The sequence below is a fragment of the Xiphias gladius genome, chromosome 9 (assembly GCF_016859285.1).
Source record: "Xiphias gladius isolate SHS-SW01 ecotype Sanya breed wild chromosome 9, ASM1685928v1, whole genome shotgun sequence".
NCBI classification, from domain to species: domain Eukaryota; kingdom Metazoa; phylum Chordata; class Actinopteri; order Istiophoriformes; family Xiphiidae; genus Xiphias; species Xiphias gladius.
The window spans coordinates 7,437,761-7,462,467 of NC_053408.1; the positions used below are offsets into that span (position 1 = coordinate 7,437,761).

The window sequence follows — 24,707 nt, forward strand, 5'->3', positions numbered from 1 at the left end:
ACGGGTACCTAATAAACTGACAACTGAGTGTACATATACAGGTAATTTGACGTTTTTTTTTTTACTTGCTCTCTTCTCCAAGGACAATTTTCAGGAAGGTAAACATGAAATAGACGTACTACAGCTAAAAACAAGGACAACAAAGCTGATCAAAGAGTAGTTAACAAATAAAATGCTGGACTATTGCATATGGGCTTTGAGATAATTTAGAAAAGAAAACATTGGTTTGTAGTCCACTATTATTAACCAAAGATTGGTTAACATTAACATATGACTATTATGTACATATAAATAAGTAAAAATAGACGCATTGGCTGTATATAATTATATGTTATTGTTAATTCTAGCTTCTATGGTAGAAGCAATAATTAACAACAACATACAATCGCTACATACAAGTCAAAAATAAATAAATGAATTGATTTTCTGTTGGTCACAGTTACACTCAAGTGGTTGAGACCATGGAAGGATTACTGTACAGGCCTACTGGGCACAGGCCAAGGGGTCCGAGGAGTCAGGGGGCCCCTGGGCCCGAGCCTTTGTTTGAAATGACCTAATATTTCTTGTTGGAGAGTCACAGTAACTTAGTTCAACGACACAAAATGACCACAACAAGGCACAAAAAACAACGCACACTTTCAGTCATCTGTCTCAGTCTTCCTCCTAGAAAGGAGGGGTAGGGGGACTTTTACTCGCCTGTTGTCCCCTAATCCATCAGTGGTTGAAACTGGTTAGTAATCCCTGGTGGAAGGTAACAAGTACATTTACTGTACTTTAGTACAAATTGAGGTACATGACCTTAACTTCTGCTACTTTATACTTCTACTCCACTACAGGTCAGGGTTAATATTGTACTTTTTACTGCACAACTTTTATTTGATAACTTTAGTAACTTTGCAGCTTCAGATTAATAATACAAAATATACTGAACCAATATATTATAATGTATTGTATGTGTTGTTTCTTGTTTCTGTAAACGTTTTGCATAGGACATGTATGTTATTTTGTATTTTATGTTACAATTTGTGGCAATAAAAAAATAAAAAAAGATATTGTTATTGTTATAAGACTTCATTGATTCCCAAGGGGAAATTCACAAGCTACCCAGCAATATAAATTAATCAATAAAATAATAATTATTATTATTAATTATGTAATAATAATAAAATACATTATTCTGAAATGGGCATTCTGCATAATGAATACTTTTACTCCTGGTATTTTAAATACCAGAAGGGGTTTTTGATACTTTTTTGCTTTTATTACTTACTTTATTTTTAACTAATATTTAGTTTTAGCTTTAGTTACTTGTTACTTTTCAGAATAAGATTTTACACACAAAACATATGATAATCTCACAACATATAATTTGCTATTAAAACTAATATTGACCAAACACTGTATGAAATGGTAAAAATGAGCTCTGCCCTGACCAACTACAACACCATAGTACCACTTATATATTAATACATCAGTGTTAACAATCCAGTTATATAGATAAGGGTCATTCTGTATAATAAATACATTTAACTTTGATACTTTAAGTACATTTTGTTACTAGTACTTCTATACTTTTACTTAAGTAAAATTTTGAATGCAGGAATTTCACTTGTAAAAAGGTTTTTTTATTGTGTGGCATTGCAGCTTTTACTTAAGTAAATGATTTGAATACTTCTTGCCCTTTATTCATTCTTGGACATCTAATTTACAGGACAAGCACACTGCCTACTGCACTCAGCCAAGAAATAGTCCAGCAGATAAACCCCAACTTGTCATTTTTACACTTTGGTTTTTGTATGGACTTAAAACATGTTCATTTTGCAAATAAGCATGTTTCTTCACAGTGTTGAACTATTACTTTAAAACACAACCATCGCAAACCTAGCAAGTGGAATTTTTGAGTTATAACAGAACACTAAAAATAAAATTTAAAAGAGTACAGTACCTAGGCCCTTTTGAATGAAACAAGTCATTCTAGTTACAGGAAGTAATTTCCCAGCAGGAAATGAAGGTATTCTTACTTTCAGACCAAATAAGCACTTGAAAGTCTTTTAGAAATTATAACATTAAACTGATCGCAATAAAAGCTTGTTGAGGTGAATGGGAAGAACGTAAAAACAAATGAATTCTATATTAAATATATCAATATTTTGTTAAGTTTATAGGAACATAAGCTGGTAGATATGAAATGCATCAGCCTGGTCATTCATTAGCTTTTGCATAGTGACCACAGTGTTACAGTTTTGTACTTTGTGGTTTGATCAAAGGGATCTCTTCAAAGTCTGCTGTCATCAGCAGTTTCCCGATGTGTTTGTGACAAAAGCCACAGAGGGAAGAGAGAGAGGGAGTCAACTGCGAGATGTTGAAAAGGCCCACTGTGTTTGCATCAGTCATGAACCACCCTCATGGGCAGCTACAGTTAATGGGGGGAGTTGATCTGGTGATGTACAGTTTGTGACTATCAGCAGAAATAACTACTGACAGCTTCAAGTGAAAAAAATAAAAAATCTGCAGAGATTCTAGTGACTCTGTGAGGCTCCAGTAGCTGGATGCTAACATCAGCATGCTGACATGGCCACAGTGACAGTGCTAGATTGCTGATGTGTAGCAGGTGTGATGTCGACTTTACCCTGTTAGTTTAGCGTGGTAGCATGCTAACATTTGCAAACAAGAACTAAACACAAAGTAAAGGCTGAAGCTGATGGGAATGTCATTAGTTTTGCAGGTATTTGGACCCTAAACCAAAGTACTGGACTAACTGAAATTTTGACACGATGGTAGCACTAGATGAAATGTTCAGGGATCAGCAAAGTCATTAAGAGTACATAACATAAATGTCTGTCCATCCAATACTTCTTGAGACATTTTACTTAAAACCATCCAATCATACACTGAGAATTACGAATATCTGTACACAATTTTGTGCATATCCCTCTAGTACACGTTGAGACATTTTACTAGATAAGTGAAAGGTTTGGCCTAGCGGCATTACATTAAAAAATCAGTGGGATACAACCTCTGGGAACATCATGTCAGTCTGGACCTACAGACCGATATTGCCATCCCTAGACCCATGGTGCTAGCATGGCTACAAAATTAAAGCATGAAAATTGGTATTTTGACCATCGAAACAACAGACTCACTATTGACAATTTCCATTGGAAAATATCAGCACTGGCATTCAAAAACCTGATGTTGCAGAGAGTCAACTTCAAACTTGAAGGAGTCAGTTCTTTACATCAGTGATTGAGCAGATTGTCTTTGTGTTGAGCTTAATCATAAAACCAAAGGCCCTGTAGCAAATTGTTCTCAATACTTATATGCATGTTCTGTCTAGATGTATGTGTGCTATGCTGCATTAATGTGTGCGCATACCAGCGTTCTTTATGTGTGCAATTATATGTGTCCAAGTGAGCATCATTTAGGGGGTCATGGTGAGCATGTGTGTGTGTGTGAATGAATGAAGGGTTGCTGGAAAGCAAGGCTTGGTGTTTTCCACTGAGCTGCGACTGCACTACCAGGCTGGTCAGCATAATTTTCATCAGAGTCTTCTTGATTCAGCATACGGGCAAGGTTTCATGGGTAAAACCTACCAATCAGCCAATCAGCAGAGCTTTTTTCATATTTGGCGCACATTGCGTGCAGAGTGGTACTTTCCACAAGAGCACGAGAAAGTGTAGCATTACTAAATATCTGCTGTAAATCTCTGTTACTATGCATTAGCCAACATGTGAGAGCAATTTTACAAATGTGAATATGACGAGAACTCTTGGGGAGGAGCATGCACAGCACTCTCAACAAAAGCCTGCCATTTTTGTGCTGGTTGCATTTTTACGGCGCCGCATCTGCTCCCACAGCCTGAGCACAGCTTTGGCATAAAAAGTGGCTCTTATATAAACCTGCATTCATGGCATTTTAACGTTATTTCACACATACGGTACATGCAAACATTTTTCTACCACTCTACATGGCACAGAGAGACTGAATCGTAGTGCTGAGCTTGTCTGAGTGAGGGCCCTGACCTGGGCCTACACCTATGGACTCTGCACAGGAGATAAGATTAAATCATTCCCCCGGGTACAGGTATAAATACACATTCATACTGTATGCTCAAACAGTGGTACAAACACATGACTGCACAATATGAAAAACAAACTGAATTATGACTCGAATAGGTGTGAATTTAGGCATACATTATGTTAAAGATATGTAAGTACACATATCTTTAACATTTGGTTTGGTGCAGGCTTTCATGGTCAGACTGTAAATCTGTATGTTTCGAACATCCTGTATCATCACTCTGATGTCAGCTGGAAAAAATAAAAAATAGTAATCGTGTTACCAATCGCAACTGGCACAAAGTCAAGGCAATGTCTCATTGTTACTAATGTAATAATGGAAGCGCTTATCACCTTATTGTTCTATCAGTCCACTACAGTGCCGTATAGTTTTACTGACTTTTAAAAGCTGATATACTGACTGAGATGAAACTGCACAATTTTTGAACAGACAGAAAGAGAGAAGGGATATAATATCTGAATATTCTTATAACTATTTGTTCGGTTCTTTTTGGAAGATAAGCAAACACCAGTAAAGATAATCTGATGCTCTATATCCAACCGAGGCCCCTTTCACAAGTGGGATGTGAACACACACCCTACCCCGGTCAGGTACAGGTGCAGGACAAAAACAGCATGCAAAAGAAAAGGAGAGACTATCCACATACTGAAATTTGCAATTTGCCAAGAAAATATTGAAACAAATGTTTTTTGCCTACAGGATCTTCATCAGACATCAATGTGCACTAAAGGCAAGAAATATATCCAGACCGATATATACAGAGTGATATGAAATAACACCCAATATCCCCAAACAATTTACTATGCACATAAAACACATGTCCTAAAGAAAGAACTGTAGACAATACAGGACATGTATGGTACAAATTTTTCTAGTTTTTACATTTTTGCAATACACATTTTTCAAAATAAGAGCTTTTTTCCACATGCATGTCAGCCTGACCTTGTAGGTCAAAACGTGCTCTGCTGTTTATGACTCATTACCATAAATGATTAAAAAAGACAAAAAGAGACAAAAGCATTCAGGCAGTTTTTCATCTAAACAGATGATGATTATTATGTAACAATGCTGCAAGAATTGAGCATTAATATGACTAGAAGGTGGTCCAAAATTCCAAAATTGAGAGGTTTGTCTTGTTAATGTTTTCTTTTCTAAATGATCTCAAAGCCCATAACCTTAAATGTGCCCCAACCTTTACCTGCTTTCAAATGAGCCTTAAAAACAAAAACTCCTGCACCTTTATTTCCTTTATTTCCTTTTTATTTGTATTATTTTTTGTTGTTATTTATATTTCATTTTAATCTATTTTGATTTATTTTATTTTTCTCTTCATTGTGTTTTTCAATTTTTGCCATATGTAAAGCTATTTGAATTGCCTCATTGCTATAAATACACTTATCTCGCCTACAATCATACAAAAATCCTGTCCTAAGTTCTTGAGCTGGATCTTATGTATGTGCCTGCTTGTACACCAAGGAACCAACCTGTTTTCTACCTGTCATGTAAAACATATATCAGTCACAGGACTTTGAACTGTGATCTCTGCACCAGAGGTCATTTTCAGTCAGCTCTCTTTTTTCCACCGTTTCTTTATCCAGATATAGATAAAGATGTTATTAATTCCACAATAAAACAATGACTGCAATAAAAGACAATTAATAATTAAATGAAAGTATAGGAAAGGCTGAAAAGGTTGCACTTAATGTGCCTTTGATTCAATTTATTGCCGTCTCCTTCTCTCCTTCATTACCCTACCGGAATGTCCCTGCCTGTGGGACTCGAGTTTATCTTTAATTGTATCATTCCCCCTATCGCCTCCTCTTTGTGTTTTCTTCCGTACACTTCCACACACTGATTTATCATGGTTGTGTTTCAAACAGTGAGCACTGTTGTGTCATTGGTTTACAGCCTGACAACACCCACCCAACCGTGGGGGGATGACTGGGGGAGGAGATGAGGCTAAGAAGAGGGAATATGGGGGCTGAGGTAAACAAGGGCCTGTTCAGTCAAGTCACATGGTGCTTTTACTGGAAATGCATGAGAGCTCTGAGGAACCGAGACCCTCCTCCCGTAAAGGCTGTGAAGGTTTTGTGTCCGAGCCTGCTCCTTTAAAATGGGCGTTCACGGTAGTATGAAATTAAACCCTCAGCCCACCTCCATGGCCTCCTCCACCTCTTACCTCCACCCTCTGTGCCTCATACTGGGTCATACTGGAGTGATCAGGCTTCTGAAACAACATGTAGTTACACAAATTCCCTCAACAACTATCAGGGTCACCTTGAAAACCGGCATGGCCAACCGGAAAAGGGCAGTTTGGCAAACTAATCACACACGGTGAGAAACATTTGTTAGAGCCAAGATAATAACGAAGCACTTTGAACACAGAGGACAAAAAAAAGTTTCATAAATGTTTTTTTTTTTTCTTTACTTTTGACACTTTCTTTGGCTAAGTAGCTCAAAATCAGCTGTGACTTAATGAACAAATCAATATTCAGATCACGGTCACTTAAGATTATTGATAACAAGCATCTTTTATTCCCTTAAAGCCAAGAAAGACAGCGCAGGGAGTTAACATTATTCAAAGCAAATGATAGACTCAAGGTTATTCAAGGATAAAGACTATGACACAAGGCAGCTTTATTGTAATACAATGCACAGACTACAAACTTAAAACTAACATATAAACTCCATTTAAACTAATTCATACCACATTCTGTCTAATCTAGAATGATTTAACTTTTGATTTTGATTACTCATTTTCATACACAAATGTCAATCTTTAGTGTGTTAACACTGAGATTCTGTTTGATTAATGTCAAATTTATCATCTAGTACTCTATCGTCTAGTATGACATTTAATTTTCTGAAATGAAATGTCATAATTACGATAATGTCTCAAATCTGGTCAGGTTATTGCAAAAATACCTCCAATAAGCACATTTTTGATGGATGTAAATTCTACATTGCGCCGATTTTACTACCAGGAACTAGCACTGTACCTTATTTGATCTGAATTATTACCTGTTTTATATGTAGGTACATGTATTATGTATGTGCCTTTGAATATAACGGTACTTTCTTACGTCTGTTTACGTAATCACATGAAATTGTTGGAATAATTTTTTTCCTATGGACGCCAGGAAGAGTAGCTGTTGCGCTGGTAACAGCTAACAGGGACCAAATAGATACACAAATAAATAAACAATAAACAAGTCAGTACTGGCTAAGGTAAAGGTAAATCCATGTCAATAAATAAAATGGTTAACATCACAGCTGATTTGATTGGATGTTTTCTAATGGGCAAATGGGCTTCCTGGCTAGTTTTGACTTTATAATGTTATTTTGCAGAGCACATTTAGAATCAGTATTTGTTTTGAAGTTATACGGTACCGTGTTCTCTGACATCTCGGTAAAGAAAGATTAGTAGTGGTCAGATAGTTCCCAAAAAAATGAAAGAGAAGAGTCTTTGGCAGAATCTTTTAGGCCACATGTCAAATGCTTGTGAGACATACAGTATATGAAACTGTCCTAACCAAAGCCCAAAAGACCCTGATGAAGGCCACAGGCCGAAACCCACTGGTTTGACAATAAAATGGTTCTTTGTACTACAAGTGCTGCTGGAGTTTTTACCTTATCAGAATTTTTTCCTCTTCCATGCACCTTGAAAGGACTACTTTGCTTCTAACCAAGGCCCAAGCAAGGAACATGGCCACCATGTGGGGGTTGCTGACTGTATGTGTCGTTCCACTGACAACAGCTTAACACCAGATGGAGCAAGAATCTTTCCCTTGGTGCTGTAGTCCGACTGCATCGGTGTGAGGCTGAGAATATAAAACCACTAAATTACAAAGCCTGAGTGAGGTAAAAAAAAAAAAAATCCTTATACACAAAATATCATTAAAAGACATTTATATGATTAAATGTGAGATAATAGAACTGAGCATGAATCCTGTCATACTGGAACTAAGAACTACGAACTAAGAACTAGGAAGGCAAGAATCAGGTGCTTAATAATTTGTCTTTAAATGCACCACATGATTTAGATTTTGTGTTTAAGAAAGCCACTGTGAACATTAAAGGGTCAGTTCAACAAAATTGCAAAAAAAAAAAAAAAAAAAAAAGCATAATTTCTCACTGGCATGTAAAGAAATGTAGCCACACAGACAGGTTTATTTTCCCAATTTCATCAGAACTACTTTGTAACAAAGACGAAGAAAAACTGCTGCTGCCTGCTGCCACCGCAGCAACTCTGGATAAGTGGTAGAGAATGCATGGATGGACGGATGGATGGAAGTTATGTATAACAGTCATTTCAACAGCATTTAGATAACTATATATTAGTGGCAGAGGAAATATTCAGTTCCTTTACTTGAGTGAAAGTAGCAATACTGGAATATAAAAATACTCCATTACAAGTACATGTCCAGCATTGAAGTATTATCATCATAATTTACTCAAAGTATCAAAAGTAAAAATATTATATATATAAACTATTATGTATGATATTATTAGACTGTTATTAGTGATGCATTCATGTGTAAGGAGCGTTTTACTGTTGTAGTTGGTTGACGTGGTGATAATCCTAACTCTTTGGTATTCTGTAGGGTAGTTTAATCTATAACAATGCATCATAATTTATAATCTTATTATATGTGTTGTATGTAAAATCATAATCCGTAGAGTAAATTACAACTAAAACTGTTAAATACATCTCTCTGAAATGTGGTGGAGTGGCGGTATTAGTAGGCAGTAACTGAAATACTCAAGCAAAACCGACTCAAATTTGTTCTTGAGTCAGTGTCCTTAGTTACATTCCAATGCCGCTGTATATTTTGTAAAGCGGGTCCTGGCCACACATGAAATACGGTGAGGGAAAAATTTCCAGTTTTCAACTAAAATGAGTAAAATTTTAACGCACACGTCTACACACTTTTGACCTGCAAATCACCACACCAGCGCTTAATGGGCCACTGTTATAGCACAGGAGGAGTAGTGTGTGTTGTGTGTTCTCCCAACAGGTTGTGAGGGGACTTAGTGTTAAAAAAAAAGTAAAGCTTTATATGTGTATTTTGATCTGACAAAGGGTAGCTTTATATTTTCTGTTGTTATTTCCTAATTTTCTTTTTTAATTAATCATTATTGTCTTATTGCAATTTTATTTTCAGTCAGATTCACACTAGTAAAGCCAGTTGAACTGAAACTTGAAATAGTCTTTTGTGTGTGTGTGTGTGTGTGTGTGTGTGTGTGTGTGTGTGTGTGTGTGTGAGTGTTTCTGTGTGTGTGCGCACGTGCGTGTATTTAGAGGCCGAGAGGTAAAAAGTTGAAAAGGTTCTCACGAGAACTTTCCTCTTGAGTGTCTATGTACAGGAAGCTGTGGTTTTGACTTGCGTCTGCTAACATCTCTTCATCAGCACAATGCATATCTCGCTATATATACTCAGTGTATTTGTGTGTGTGTGTAGTCTATGCTTGACAGTCAGATGTCAACCCACGTGTCAGGTGGCCGAGAAGGAAACCCCAAAGGAAGGAAGATCAGGATCAGAGAGTTCAAGAAAAAGTCAAACTGCCTGGTTTCATCAACAAATTTCAGCTCTCACGACGCCCTGTCAACTGTCTGTCAACCACAGTCTACACCTTAAGCTTCAGTTTTCCTTCAAGACAAAAGTTGTGCTCCAACAATTATGCAAAACAGTTTGACCAAACTGTGAAGTAAAAAGTTTTTAAAAAAAAACAGCTTTTGTGACTATTTATCCGCTGGAGCCATCAAAACTTACCTGAAGCTACAACCCACTTAAAATAAACAATGTTTTATTTTATAATTTCTGGCGGTAAACAACAACTCAGATAGTTGCAGCTATAGCCAAATACTATACATCAAATAGTGTCAATGTATAACCTCAGAAACATCAGGGACACAAGCACACAGCACGTTGTTTTGAATAATAAAGTTTTATATTCAATAAAAGTTAATTTGATGAAAACAACCAATAGGAATCTACAGAAGGAGGTAGAGCAGATTGTTGTTTTTTATAGGATAAGGATTCAGCAGACTGTTCTTCATAATCCAGTTTCAGCTCAAAATCTGTTGATAGTTTGGTCCAAAGAGAGTTGCAGGGACGGCTCCTCCACTCCACTGTAAGACAAACGAATGGAGCATTAGAAAATATATTAATAAAAATACTCTGAATTACACTAAACCTGCTATTTCTATGGGATTTCCACTATAAAGCCTCAAAACAGTTTCAACATAGCTAGTTTATGGGAGTTTATTTAAAGGATGATACCGACGGTTTTGCATGTTTTAGTTCTTTAAATATAGTAACTCATATATTTTACAATCATTTCAACCATTTAACAAAGCAATCTAGTTCTAGTAGTCAATGATTGCGTAGTTGCTCTACAGAAAATTAATGGCAAACTATTTTGAAAATCATTTGATCGTTAAATTAATTGAAAATTCAGCAAGCAAAAAAGGCAGACCATTCTCTAGTTCCAGCTCCTCAAATGTGAGGATTTGCTGCTTTTCTTTCTTCTATATCATTGAAAAGTGAAAATCATTGGGTTGTGGACCCTTGGGCGGAAAAAATAAGCAAAGACATAACCTTAGCTCTGGGAAAACGTGATGGGCATTTTCACAATTTTATGACACTTTATACACTATACAAATAGTAGTTTAATGGAAAAAATAACCTTTAGTCGCAGCCCTAAAGCAAACCCTACATTGCTAGCTTGATACTCTGACATCCACACAAGCATTGGTTGCTGTAAATCACAGTATGGCATAAAATTCGGGACTTGATACTCAATAACAGTAAAAACTGTCAAATTTACTGTCAAAGTTACATTATCGTTTACAGTGTTTTGCGTTAGCACCTAGAACTATCTTAGTTTAGCATGTTTGCATCCAAGCATTTGCTAATTAATACTAATCCCACATTCATGTCATATCATTTGAACCATATGTAGAAAAAGCCAAGTGGCATAAACTGTTCAAGTCAGCCACCAACTTGTAGTTTCTGACAACGACTTGGCTGCAAATTTTAATCCATTAAATAGTTGTTGAGATATTTCAGTCTGGACCAAAGTGGTGGACAAAAAGACAGACAGACCCTAGAGCTGCTAGCAAGGCTAAAAATAAAGGCAACAAAATGTTTATTGCAACGGATTCACTTTATCAAGGTAGTTTCAAATCTCTGTACCCAGATTTTCTTAGCACATTTAACTGATATGACACACACACACACCTGAGGACATACGTAACACTGAGGATGCAGAGCGGCTGATGGGCGCCGGGTCTGGACTTGGAGGGTCGGACGCTGGGGATGACAGCACTGTGACTCTCCACCCAGACATAACCTCCACCTCTCACCAGGATCCTGTACTTACCACTAACTGACTGACTCTTCAAACACACTGCAGAGAAAGAGAGAGAGCGACAGAGAGAGGTGAAATCAGGTGTTTACAAGTGCGCAATGCGTGTGCGCGCGTGTGTGTGCGTGTGTGTGTTTATGTGCATCACTACTCACAGTTCACATGATTTTTGGTCAAACAGTTTGTGTCCAGTGTGTGACAGAGATCATAGATGGAACGACCCCGCAGCTCCTCAGGACTGTAGCCCAAAAGCAAAGTCACTCTGCACAAGCACAAAAACACAAAGCAGTAACAGTATTAACGATAACGATAACAATACTGCCTGATAAACTAGTCTTTAAGCACATGTTAACGAATGAATGATTCAAATAGGCTGCTTACGATGTAAGCTCCTTGCAATGACTCAATAAGAGCACTGTGAAATAACAAGTCACTTAGTGTTACTTATTCAGGAGCAGCAACAAACCAGTTTAGGGTTCACTGATATTATGCAGTTGTAGGCCTAAAATTTAAAAAAAAAAAAAGGGAAGGCAAAAATGAAACAAAGAAGCAGTTACAGTGCAGCAAATAATTTTTTCATCTTTCTAAATATACCCCTTAAGATCCAGTTTTCTCTTTCTGTTTCAGCCTTAAGAAGCTCGAAGGAAATTAAAATTATTTTATTTCTCACTCTCGGTATCATATATTCTGATTTAGCTTGTTTCAGCTGTCTATACTGAGAGAAAATTCAACCTCAAGACTCAGTGTTTCTGATGACTGCATCAGTCAATCAAATCCAAATATTATTCTAAATATTCTAGAGGCGTTGCGCATCGTTTTATACATATTTTCGCCAAGATTCAGCCTGAGATACAGTATTTGGTATCTTTCAAAACTTTGGAGTCTCCACTAGACTTTAAAATAATGTCAGTTTGAATAATGTTTGGCTGCACAGCGTGGATTTGTAATGGGTCAGTGCAGTTTAAGAGGTTTTAACAATAAAAAAACTTATTTCAGACAAAAGATGTATCTTTGCCTTATAAATGCACAGTATTGTATATAAAACTATTTGTTAGGAAATTTCTTGCAACTTCTTGGTTTGCATTTGCCTTGTTTTTGTGCATTCGTTGCTTGGAACCAGCAGTTAAAACCGGCAGAACAGATATCAGTGCAGCACAGCAGCTGAATACAAGGGGAGGAGCATTGAGTTTCCTTTTTCTAACTCATTTCATGATGTGCAACACTGCAGAATGAAATCACAACTCTTCCTTATTACACCGCAAGAGCAAAATAACTCACAGTACGCAGCTGCTCCTGTTTTTCAACTCAACAACTTTCACTCTGAGTGTATTTCATTGGGGCTGCTTTTTGCTTTTTATAAAACCATATTCTTACACCAGTACTTTAAGTAAGTAATGCCTCGTCTTCTAATTTGAGCAGGGTAGCAGTACTTTCACCTGGGTTTCTGCCGATTCACAGGTACTAATAATGCACAGATACAAGATGGTTGGTCCGTGCGCAAAGGCTGTCCACTTAAATAAATACTAACTCACCTGTATACAGTATGTATGTGTATACACTTGTGTAAATCACCTCTGGTCACAGTACGTGAACCTCATGTCCATGCTGTGCTGGCTGGTGAAAGTGTGTGCGCTGAGGAGTGTGTGTGAGAGGGGCAGAGGTTGGCAGGTTAGCAGCAGGCAGGAAACTGAAGAGGGGATGACACACATCTTCGCTTGGCCCTGACAGTGAAGAACCTAAACCCACACAATTTTATGTAAAACTTAGCAAATAAATATTATCACACTTTTTGATGCAGGAAGGGGAGGGAAAAAAAAGTGTGAATTTTTGGTTCAAGTGGAACCGTTTCTCACCAACCTTCCACGTAGCTGATTTGAGGTTGGTGCTTCTTCCTCTGTGTGTCAGAGCACTTTTTATCCTCATGACAAAGTCTCTCTTTGCACCCCACCAAACTTCCTCTAAAAAACAGGCAATTTATTGAGCTACATAAAATAAAAATAAAAAACAGTTTAAATGTGCATGATTTCCTGAAAAATAACACACAATGACAGGATATAAAACACACACGCACGCACACACACACACACACACACACACACACACACACACACACACACACACACACACACACACACACACACACACACACACACACACACACACACACACACACCTGCCGTTAGCCGTAGGTTATTTCTGATTTCTTCATGGTCACAGGGGTGAGTAAACTCAAAAATATTGTGTCCCATCAACTCAGTCTGTCAGAAAACATAAAGTACACAGCCATCTTTAAATCCTGAATCCTAAATGGACACCAGTACATCAATTATGTTGTGTGTGTGTGTGTTTGTGTGTGTGTGTGGGTGTGTACCTGCGTCAAGCCCATGTATTTGCTGACATTGTCAGACAGGTAGATCATGTCTCCCTCAGTGGACAAGACCATCAGAAATCCTTCCAGGATCCTCAGGTACATGTTTGTCTCCTCCAAGGCCTCAACTTCCCGCGCCTCCTTCTCCTCAACGTTAGGTCCCCCAGCACCCACTCGCCGTTCCTCTCCACCTTCCAACACTTGTCCATATTTTACTGTGTGACTGGTCCTGGCTTTTGTACCCGTGTTCCCTGAAACAGCACAAGAGAGGAAGTGATTTTATCGATTGTGCTGCCGTCTGATTTTTACAAAACTGCTGTGAAAAATCTCTCATTTCATGAGAAACTCCTCTATTCCATTCCACATTTTCAGTGGTTTTCAATAGTTATGGAAACTGTGAAAAATGAATGCTCTGTATTTGTGATCTATCTGTGTATGTGCGTCCATGTGTGTATATATGTTTTTCCTATGTCTGTGTGGACAAATTTTGGTTTTGAAATTATCGTTGTGAGGACATTTTGGCCGGTCCTCGCAACTTCAAAGGGCTGTTTGAAGGTTAACACCTGGTTTCAGGGCTCAGATTAGAACTATGTTTAGATTAGGGTTAGGCGAAGGGTTGGGGTTAGGCATTTATTTGTGATGGTTAAGGTTAGGGTAAGTGGCTAGGGAGTGTCCTCACAACTAGTATAAGACGTGTGTGTGTGTGTGTTTTTTCCAGGTTTTGTTACTCGTGCTATCAAGGAATCAAGGTCTTCCGCTATCTAACACCCATCTGCTGACAGTTTACCTCAAGAAACTGATCTTATTTACTTGTTTGGTTTTTCTGAAGCAGAAGTCGAATATATATATATTATATAATATATATATATTCATATATATATATCATATATATAAGAGTATATATTATGTAGATATAGAATATATAAATATATAGAATTTTTCCAATAACTGTCTTTGTACATGTAGATTCGAAGGTTCATTTTAAACACGCAGTATTTTGGACACGGTACAATGAATTACTTCATAGTTGTATTTATTGTACAAATCTGGAACAAATTATGAGAACCTGCCATATTTTAACATCAGCCTGCCAAATCTATATTTTTCTCTACATCTTCAACTTTCAATTCATCTTTATAATGTGTTAATTGGGTATCGATTGAGCAGACTTAGACATATTAAAGAAGCGTTGTTACTCAACCAAATATTCAAAACATTATTTTGTGTTGGGATGTTAACTTACTTTACTTGTGTACGCATTATTTAAAGTGTAATAAGGTGTATTTTATTAGTCATCATTTTTTTGCATGTAAGTATTCTGAATGGAAATTTCACATTCATGATTGATGTGAAATGCGGTCAACGGCAATGGCCCCAAATTTCACGCACGCATGCCCAGACACTGTTATGGAAAGTGTTCTCTGCTATCTAAACTTTTTTTTTTCTTGTTATATATATAACTTGTTCTCAAAACTGTGGCAAAATATAAAGCATATATATATGACATAGAAATATACACTGATATCATCTGCAGGTATAAATATAGTTTTTGGCTATTTCTGCATGATTTCTAAGCATATTTTTATGTTCAGTGGTCAAATGTCCTTAAAGTGAGTGATGACTTTTGTTGCCTTTGAGCAGTGTCTGCATGCGTATGTAGCTGAGGGTGAGGCGAATGACGGAGGGCTTGTCCAGGTTAGATCGGATGGCGGGTTGGAGTGGCAGGAGCCGAGATAAATCTCCGAACACGTCAGACTCCACCCGTCGTCTCCTCCTGGCCGCCTCACGGCTGATCGCCCTGCGGGGCACAACGGTCGGACAAAAAGATACAGTGAGCCAGAAAGAGTAACAGCTTGCCGCTGTGAAAAACAACTCAAGTAATCTTGATGACATATACATGGATATTATAAAATAAAATTACTTAAAATAAAATAGTCACTATATACTATAAATGCATAACCACAAACACAGTACATGTCACTATATGAATATAGAGGTGATATTACAGGGAATGGCATAAAGTGCCTTTGTAACAGTACCATACTGTAACTCTGTACGGGCCGATTAGGGAAACATTACGATACTACAGTTACTTAACAGCTTAGTTGTAACTTCATTTTTTGTACTAAACAAGCTTTGAAAGTATTGGGGTTTTTTCTGTTTTTTTTTTTTTAATCAGAACTTGCTTCACAACATTTTTTGGTCATAGTTATTGAGATTAATTTAATGATATTCATCCAGAAATTCCAGTGAGTCAAAGTAAGAATTGCAGAGATAACAAAGCGCATTTACTTATTGATTGTTCTTAAGAACGCTTTGAAGTATTTTATGAGTATTTCCACTTTGTCAGAACTCAGGTAACTGAATTTCAGAAGGAAATGCATACTTGTTCTTACTTTTTTACTACGCATTTTCAGTTTCTCAGGCACCAAGGCCGCCTGTTATAAAATAAAATATCTCCAAAACCGCAACTTCAGAGGAACTCTGATGAAGTCTTTTTGCACTTTGACACAGACTTTTTTACATCATCTGAAAGGGTTGTAGAGAATTTCTCAACATGTAGGAAAGGATGTAATACTTCAACTAAAATGACACTGGTGTGTTAGTAAATCTCCAATTTGGGGTTATTTTGATGATTTTCTTTTACTTTAATAGAGTACATTTTACTGCTAATGCTTTTTACTATCACTAAAGATTCTGGTTGTAGAGCTTTTACTTGCATTTTTCCAGTGGGATTTTGTTACCGTTACTTTTTTTTTTTTCAAGGGATTTGAGTAACTCTTCCACCATTGAGAACAGCGGTGCACTTAGTTAAGATTCAAATTATCTAGATGCCCGGCGTGGTTACAGCACCATCTTTGGCCTCACCACATCACCTCAGTCACAGACCGAAAACATATCGAATGCACTGCGAAGATGGTTTTTAAAACAAAAAAGCAACAGGCAGCTTTACCTTCTCTTCTCCTTGTCCGCTGTCATTGTATCCAACAGACGTCTCTATCCAGTGTCATGGTGACCATTGGCAGCGGGAGTTCACAGCACAGGAGGGAATCTCCCCACTACAATCTGCACCTTGCAGGCAGTCTAATTAACCAGAGAGGCAATTAGCATTGCCAAGTGTCACAAGCCAAGTGGTCCCCAGCAGCACAGATGACTTGAACAAACTCCAGGAAGTGTTTCCTCTCCATTCTACAAGTGCATCACCTACAGGCCTCCAAAACTAAGCACAATGATAGGTCAGCTGGACAGGAAAAGCATCACCCTCCCCTCCCTTTCCTCCCACTCTCCACCCCACCCTCTCCTTTCTTCTTCTTCTTCTCTCACACTGACTTTTGTGCATCCCACAGGTCTGCCTTCGAACAGCAGCATGCGAGAATCGATAAAAAACGAAATAAAGCAACCGAAAAAAAATAAAGTAAATAAATAATTAAAGAGGAAGGAAAGGAGACACGGAGGAGTCTGGGAGTGATGTCGACAGCTCAGTGTTTTATTGGAATCAGACCAGACAGGACTAGCCTGGCTGTTGCACTACATTTTGGCACAGATTAAGATAGAAGTGTGACCAGGAACAGCCCTACACCTGGGTGCGCGAAGCTTCACTACACACTGACTATACTCTACTGCACACAGAGCAACCAGCTCGCCTTCAGATCACTGTACAGTGCACGCAACAATAGTCCTTCTCTGTGTGTGCATGTGTGTGTGTTTGTAAGAAAGAAAGTGAGGAGAAGAGGGAGGAGGAAGAGAAGAGAGTCTGTATGTGGTGTTTTGTGTGTATGTGTTTGAAATGAGAGGTATTTCAGCTGCTGGTTCTCCACATTTCTTTTCACCTGGCTGTAACAGACCTGTAATAGTATAGTTGTTGTATTATACACAAAGGTTTCCTCCAGATACACTTTACAATAATAATAATAATAATAATAATAATAATAATTATAATAATAATAATTATAATAAAAAAGAGAGAGAGCAATAAGAAAGAAAAGCCAATCTTGAAAAAGGAAATAGTCAGAAAAGCAAGTGGTTTTGGCTGAGTGAGAGCTGCTAGAGGTTGGAAAGGGGAATTGGTGCTTTGGAGGAGAGGAAGAAGGAAAGGGGGGGCTGAAAAACACTGATGGTAACTATAGAAACAGGATGCTAAAGACAAAAAGTCACACACTGAGAGTGAAAAAAAAAAGAACACATTCACACATGAAAATGTACATTCATGACCAGAAAACAAACAAAAAAACAAAAAACAAAACACGCCCGCAGGCCAGCGCATTCTCACCGGCAGAACTGACGTGGACTGGGACTGGGCTTTTCACTGCTACACAGGCCGCCTGTAATACTCTGCTCCACATAATTAGTTCAATAGCCTGTAACTTGTAAGCTTGACATCTGCTTTGTACACATGATACAGGAGGACAGATGAGAGCAAGATTTCAATCATACCACAATCCAAACCCCCCCCCCCCAAAAAAAACAAACAACATAAAAAAAAAACTTGACAAAAAAAAACACCTGAACAAACACCTGAACACCTGAACAAACACACACACACACAGGCTACATCCCAGCCACCTACAACCCAGCAACAGGTGCGGGAAGAAAGCAGTGTAGTGTAAGTGTAAGTGTGTGTGTGTGTGTGTGTGTGTGTGTGTGTGTGTGTGTGTGTGTGTGTTTGGTTGTATAGCATATGATGTGATATACAGTGAGACTATTTGTATGTGAGAAAATGTGTGTATAAAAAAGTGTGTGTAAATAAAAGTGTGCACATGGGAATGTGTGCGAGAGCATGTGCAGGTGTATGTATTCATATTCATATTCATATTCATATTCATATTCATTATAAACCCAGGCAACAACAACAACAAAATGCAAGTAAAGAAAATTCATAAAGTAACAACAACCAATAGCTTCAAAGTAAAGGACCAACCGTGTGTGTTTTGAAAAGGGATTTATGGTTCTACACATGTGCTATGTTGCATGCATGTTGCATGCATGGTTTAGTGTTTAGTGTTGAGTGTGTGTGTGTGTGGTGTGTGTGTGTGTGTGTGTGTGTGTGTGTGTGTGTGTGTGTGTGTGTGTTCTCCTAGGGGCGCAGTAGGGAGAGAGAAGAACTCCTCCTCCTCTCTCTGTAATCGGATGATGTGATGGCTCGTCCGGGCGTCAAACACGGGTCCTCCTTAGTGATCCTCTGTCAAAGTTATTCACATCTCGCTTTGTCTTCTGCAGAGGCACACATGCGCGCGCGCAGGCACACAAACACACACACACACACACACACACACACACAGAGGGGAGGGACGTCAGAGAAAGGAACTTCACTACAATCTAGTGCTTTGAAAGTGGTCTTAGAGCGTCACCTTCTGACCAATGAGACTTACTGCCTTTTTTGTATGTGATGGTGTGTGAAAATAACACTTATGTCATGTCAGTGTATGGATACTGGCTACAGATTCATACAGCAGTGGTTCCCAACTTTGGGGTCAGGAGTCCCATAAAAGATCAAAAGATTTTTCTCTTTGGGGTCATAAGATGATTCAAATACATATTTCTGCTGGACAAAATGATCAGTTATCATAGTCGTATCATTATATTTTTACTAATTTATTTATTTTGCTTTCCTCTAAACTTAGCATCTGCATTTTCTTGTGAAATACTGAATCATTGTGATTCTTCAGTATTGGCTGGGTATTGTTTTTTTTTTTTTTCAGTTTCTGTGTCAATATGATACCTGAGTTTTAGGACAGATACCATGGCTTAGTTTGAGGAAAAGACGTTTTCTTTCTACTAAACTCTTTTTCATACATAACAAAACAAGCAAAACTTCTCAAATGCATCGTTTAACTTTGTCTTCCCACAAATCAGTTGTACCTAAATAAAACGCAGCCTACAATAATAAAAAATAGGATTTAAATAAGGAAATATCTCATCCAAGATTACGTAAACAAAAACTAAGTATCTGACTAGTCATTCAGTGCCAACTTTCGATATTTAACAGCTATTGACGCTTGGTACTATGGACACATGTTGGTTCATACGGAAAAAGAACTGAGCTCTATTCAGGCCAGTAAAAATTTATATAATTAATAGTTGATAAAATATTAATAACAGGAAAATGACTCTGGCTGAATTGACTCACCACTTTTAGACATATACAACCTGTATTAAAAGGTGTCAAGTAGACATTCCTTAATTTCACAAGATAAAAAGGCTGGGAATCAGTGTTCTACTGTAAACAGATGGGGTTCATTAAATAATCAAAAAATTAAGATTATTAAATTATTTCAAAAGCAAACATTGTGCAGTTAAACATTTATCTCATTTAATTATTTTGAGGCACTCTGGCACCTGATCAATGGCTTATTTACATTTTCTGTAAACCAGAAATATTTTCTGAACTATAATCGCCACAAGAGGACCTCGTTTTACAGTGAACTGCAGAGCAAGGGGTTCTTGAAGGAGCATACGACCAATTTTGGATTTGTGGAGAATTAAAAAATCCCTGTGAAAATCAGTTCTGACCCAGCTGCTCAGTTTTATGGAAACCAAATTAAGACTTTGTGAGTCAAACAGTCACACTCGATCCTCCCAGTGAGTATTTTTTTCAGATTTGCAGTTTTGTAGGGATTTAAGACGTTAGTGCTTGAGTAAGTGTAAGTAATACGTGTGTGTTTCTTACAATTCGAGGTTTAAAGGGTGGTTTGACTTTTCTCTGCTCCAGCAGGACCCAGTCAATCTCTCTGAAGAAGGGATGGGTCTTGATGGCCTCCTCACAGCCCTGGCTCACCACACAGCCCAGACGCTTGGCTGGGTTCTTGGTCATGAACTACACACAAACACACAGGAGCAATACACACTTTTAACTTGGAGTTATACCCTCTTAAAAACCGGCCCCTTTAAAAGATGCTTCAAGGTGTGGTTTCATCCGTAAAATGATGAGGACAAAGACAGAAGGAAGTGCTGAGAAAAAGCAGTTCAGTGCTAATAATAGAGCTGAGGCATTAATGGCTCTGTGAATGGTACAAACAAAGAGGCGTAGTGGCAGAGTGATGAAACGGGTCAGCAGAGTGCTGGTGTTATTTACTGTGACTGAAAGCTGTGCCGCTTTTTTCCGCTCTCTGTTTATTGTGGTAAGAGCACTTTGTGATCTACTGTGGTTTCATGATCCCATCACCTCTTTGACTTTTTTATCCTTCTCGGTATCGGGGAAAAGTGCAGGGTAGCACTTCTGCGTTAAGTGCACTTTGAATGAGTTTGATTTGCTCGTGTGCGGCTCCGAGGAAAGAAACATGAACGACAGTGTGATAGCAATGATAACAAGAACATCGGAGAATGACAAACACCTAAAGATCTCGAGCAAAACTTTTTTGTATGATGTGAAATCTTTTCAAAGTTAAGTTTTGGAGGTGACAGACATCCTTTTCACAGTGCAGCTTGGTAAAAAAGCTCACTGGACATCTAGGTTAAAACCTGGTTGCATCGGGCTGAAAAGTGAGCTGGTTTAAGATCTATTGTGTGTACAACTGTTGTTTCAATAGCATTTAAAATGACTGCATTTTAACATCAAAATCTAGCTTTTTTTTTTTTTTTTTAAATAACATTTATACATGACCCTGGCCTTAGTTTGTGGCTCTTATGTGTTATCATTACATTTGGCTCACAAAGCTAAACATCCAATTTTCTGGAAAATAAATATCCTGTGATTTTCCAAAAACCCAGACAGTCATTTAACAAAACTCACTGCTGTCTGAGGATATTTCCAGAGTCCTCAGAGACACTCACAACCGTCTGAATGCAAAAATATTTTGTCCATTGAAGAACTAAAGACATTTGTAACCTGTTTCCCCAGCTGCGACTTCATTTCCTAATCCAAACGCAGTTGGTGATCGTAAATGTCGTATCCTCTGGCTCAATTTAATTTTAATTAATCTCTTTCCCTTAGTATCTATTGATTATGAGCATGGTGTCGCAGAAGACAAGGAGACGGCAATACAAAAAATACTTTGTTGGTGTGAATTTAGGACTTTTTTTTGTATCATATTCAAGGACCGTAAATGTAGTTTTTCAGAGATCCACAGGTGTCTGTTTTTAAAAAAAATATAATTGTAACACATGACAGGCACAAACAAAAACAAGTCATAGAGTATACGATCTGATCTACTGAACTAAATTATACTAAAATTAAACTGTTCTTCAGTTTGCCATGGACACCTTGAAGCCCCAGCAAGACTCACCTAGGAAGAAGATGAGATTCACTCTTGAGGAGAATCTAATAGCTTTTTAAACTCTAATAATCGAATAAAGCAAATGTTAAAAGAGGCGTGTCTCGGTGGAGAGACGACACGTACCGCTCGAAGGATAGAAACAGCCTCTTTGCTGAGCCACACAGGGTATAGGACGTCGTCATGGAGAATCGACTCGAACAAGTCATCTTCATTATCAGCTTCGAACGGAGGCTGTCCGGCCATCATTTCATACATCAGCACCCCCAGGGCCCACCAGTCCACAGAGGCTCCGTACTCCAGCTCCTGCAGGATCTGAGTTCAACCGCATGACACAGTTCAACATGAAGGACACCAACTTCCACCTTTTGTAACATCCTGCAACACAGGTCCACTTGGGCAAAGCTATATCAAAAAATCCTGTAGGAACTACATCTACCCTTATACCTTCCATTTTAACAGGATGGAATCTTAAGGGGGTGTAGTGGGTAAAGAAAACAACCACTAAAAAGAGACTTACGGAAGAGCCTGTTTAAATGTTATAAACAGCAGGAATGCAAGAAGACATGAAATCATTTATGTAAAGATCCCTTCCGGAAATGTTTTACGGGACATAAAAAAGTTAAGAACATATTAATTAGAAATTCCTAAAAGCACACACTCTCCTTTTTCCTTATCTAAAAATCTAGATTCTATGAATATGCAAATAGTAATCCCTTTAAAAAGCCTAACTGGTGGACACAACATGTCTGTTACTTCAGTCCATTGTCAGTGTAGGTGTATTGGAAGTTTAAAGTAGAGGCGTACATATGCTCCTATGTACACGTTTTAAACTCAGATTTAAATTGAGCACAGAGAAACTTCCCTCAGCATTTGAATGTGAAAAGAGCCTTCTAGTGTCACGTACGACCTGTACCTCAGTCTGCACAGTGAAATCTAAGCATCCAGGTGAAGTAACTATGAGCAAAATTCATTTTTGGAGGCGTGGAGGAGGATTTCAAGTAAATGTAGCCATACAACGATGGAAATATACAGCATCAGAGGTTAAAGTCTGGAATTAAACATTTTACACATGAAAAGTAAACAAGTATTAGCAGTAAGATGTACTCAATTCAAGTACTCAGTGAAGGAAACTAGAGAACAGGGAAAAAAAGAAAAAGAAATTAAAGAAATAGAGTACAAAAGAAAAAAGACAGGAGAAAGTAACAGAATACTTTAAGAAGAAAGTAGAAAAGTCCTTATGTGTTCCTCTAAAGAAAATACTTTACACATAAATGTATAGAAGTCACTTTGTGTCAAGAAGCTGGTTTTCAGACTTCTTGAATCGGTGGATTAATACTTTGGACTATTTTGGCCTTATTTATTATGCTTATCTGATGTTGAATGGAAAATCTGCAAACCAGCTACTACTTCAACCATCAGATAAATAAGGTACGGAATTTGTTTCACTAAAGAAGAACCAGTGTTACACATAAAAATCAGTTTACTAGTGATGATTAGTGCTACGCTGCCTGTGAAAACAGCTGTGTAACATCCTCTGTGCCACTGTAAGATTTGTCACGTCTAAGAAAATCACGCAAGCAATGTCAAAAGGGTTATCTCGGCTTGGGCATTTAACTGGCAGGTAGAGTCAAACAAAAATAAATACTTTCGAGTTGCGTTATGGCAATTGTAGTATCCAGTGTTTTTTTGAGCTTGACTCATATTAGGGACTAAAAGTCAGGATATCACGGCGTCTGCTCCATTGATTTTTGAACCTTCTTTTCAGTGTCTGTTGCAGCTTTATGGTGCAACAGACATTGAATTGAGTAAATTAAATTAGTTACTTCAGATTCAATCATCAGAGCAATGTGTGGCCAAGGAATATAAAACAAGGATCTCGAAGACAATGTCACGTCTTGGGGACAGAGTTCAGCTCACCTCAGGGGCAATGTAGTCAGGCGTGCCGCAGAAGGTGGTGGTGGTCACTCCGTTCATGATCCCTTCTTTGCACATGCCAAAGTCTGCCAGCTTACAGTGTCCCTCTGCGTCCAACAGGATGTTATCCAGCTTCAGATCCCTGAGAGAGAGACAGAGAAAAAGAGAGATGGAGTGAATTACCACCATCTGGTTTCCGCAACAGTTGGGCTTGCTGGAACAAGCGAGCCTGCAATACTGAAAAAAAACAAAAAAACATGAGAAATGCCACGTAATGCAATTAAAGTGTGAAAAATGTTATCCTATACCTTCTGGTGTGTTTCTTATAACTGAGCCATTTATGGAATTCCCTAATAGTCCATGAGTTCTTCAAATAAGTTATCAATTCTCTGAGTTTTCCCATAAGGATTCACCTCTAAATCAAGACAGAATATGAATATTTTGAAGACTCTAATAGATATTGGCTCAAAGTGTTTTTTTTAAATCAGTTTTCCTTAAACAGTTTACGGAGTCCTTGGTTGAAAAACATTGAAAAAAGGAGGTTTTGGCGTTTTTTACCTGTAGATGACCCCATTACGGTGCAGGAACATGAGGGCTGAGGTGACTTCAGCGGCGTAAAAACGAGAGCGAGGCTCGTCAAACTTCCTGGATCGCTGAATCTGGAACATCAAGTCTCCACCGTTCACGTATTCCATTACAAAGAACAAACGGTCCTGCAGAAAGAAAAAGACAGACAGGTATGAGATGGCGAAAACAGAGAT

The 24,707-nt window shown here is 38.0% G+C and overlaps 2 protein-coding genes across 5 annotated transcripts in view; both read right to left on the bottom strand.

The window, feature by feature from the left end:
* Positions 1-10,083: 10,083 nt before the first annotated feature.
* Positions 10,084-16,984, bottom strand: epas1a (endothelial PAS domain protein 1a). Of its 4 annotated transcripts, none has more exons than XM_040134855.1 (9): positions 16,773-16,984; positions 15,451-15,617; positions 13,823-14,070; positions 13,625-13,709; positions 13,309-13,409; positions 13,024-13,187; positions 11,607-11,713; positions 11,337-11,493; positions 10,084-10,213 (listed from the first exon to the last, which is right to left on the bottom strand). In XM_040134855.1, the coding sequence occupies exons 1-9, from the start codon at positions 16,796-16,798 to the stop codon at positions 10,156-10,158; spliced, it is 1,113 nt and encodes a 370-aa protein (XP_039990789.1). In that variant the 5' UTR covers positions 16,799-16,984; the 3' UTR covers positions 10,084-10,155. The 4 variants fall into 4 exon arrangements, with proteins under 4 accessions (XP_039990789.1, XP_039990788.1, XP_039990790.1 ...); XM_040134854.1 differs by having other exon boundaries at positions 11,325-11,493; XM_040134856.1 differs by having other exon boundaries at positions 10,119-11,396; positions 11,467-11,493.
* A 1,909-nt stretch (positions 16,985-18,893) lies between these two features.
* The window catches only part of prkcea (protein kinase C, epsilon a), a 37,080-nt gene continuing 31,266 nt past the window's right edge, over positions 18,894-24,707 (bottom strand). The window contains 6 exon segments of the mRNA XM_040135927.1: positions 18,894-19,000; positions 19,003-19,030; positions 20,487-20,633; positions 22,156-22,344; positions 23,950-24,088; positions 24,505-24,659. Of these exon segments, the coding sequence (XP_039991861.1) occupies positions 18,894-19,000; positions 19,003-19,030; positions 20,487-20,633; positions 22,156-22,344; positions 23,950-24,088; positions 24,505-24,659 (765 nt within the window).

What these genes read in the sequence shown, in the direction of transcription:
- epas1a (XM_040134853.1), bottom strand. Translation starts at nt 16,798, where the DNA reads ATGACAGCGGACAAGGAGAAGAGAAG. An exon ending in CATGCAGACACTGCTCAAAG is followed by an intron (nt 14,071 to 15,450) that starts GCAACAAAAGTC and finishes GTGCTGTTTCAG; the next exon opens with GGAACACGGGTACAAAAGCC. An exon ending in TCAAATCAGCTACGTGGAAG is followed by an intron (nt 13,188 to 13,308) that starts GTTGGTGAGAAA and finishes GTGTGGGTTTAG; the next exon opens with GTTCTTCACTGTCAGGGCCA.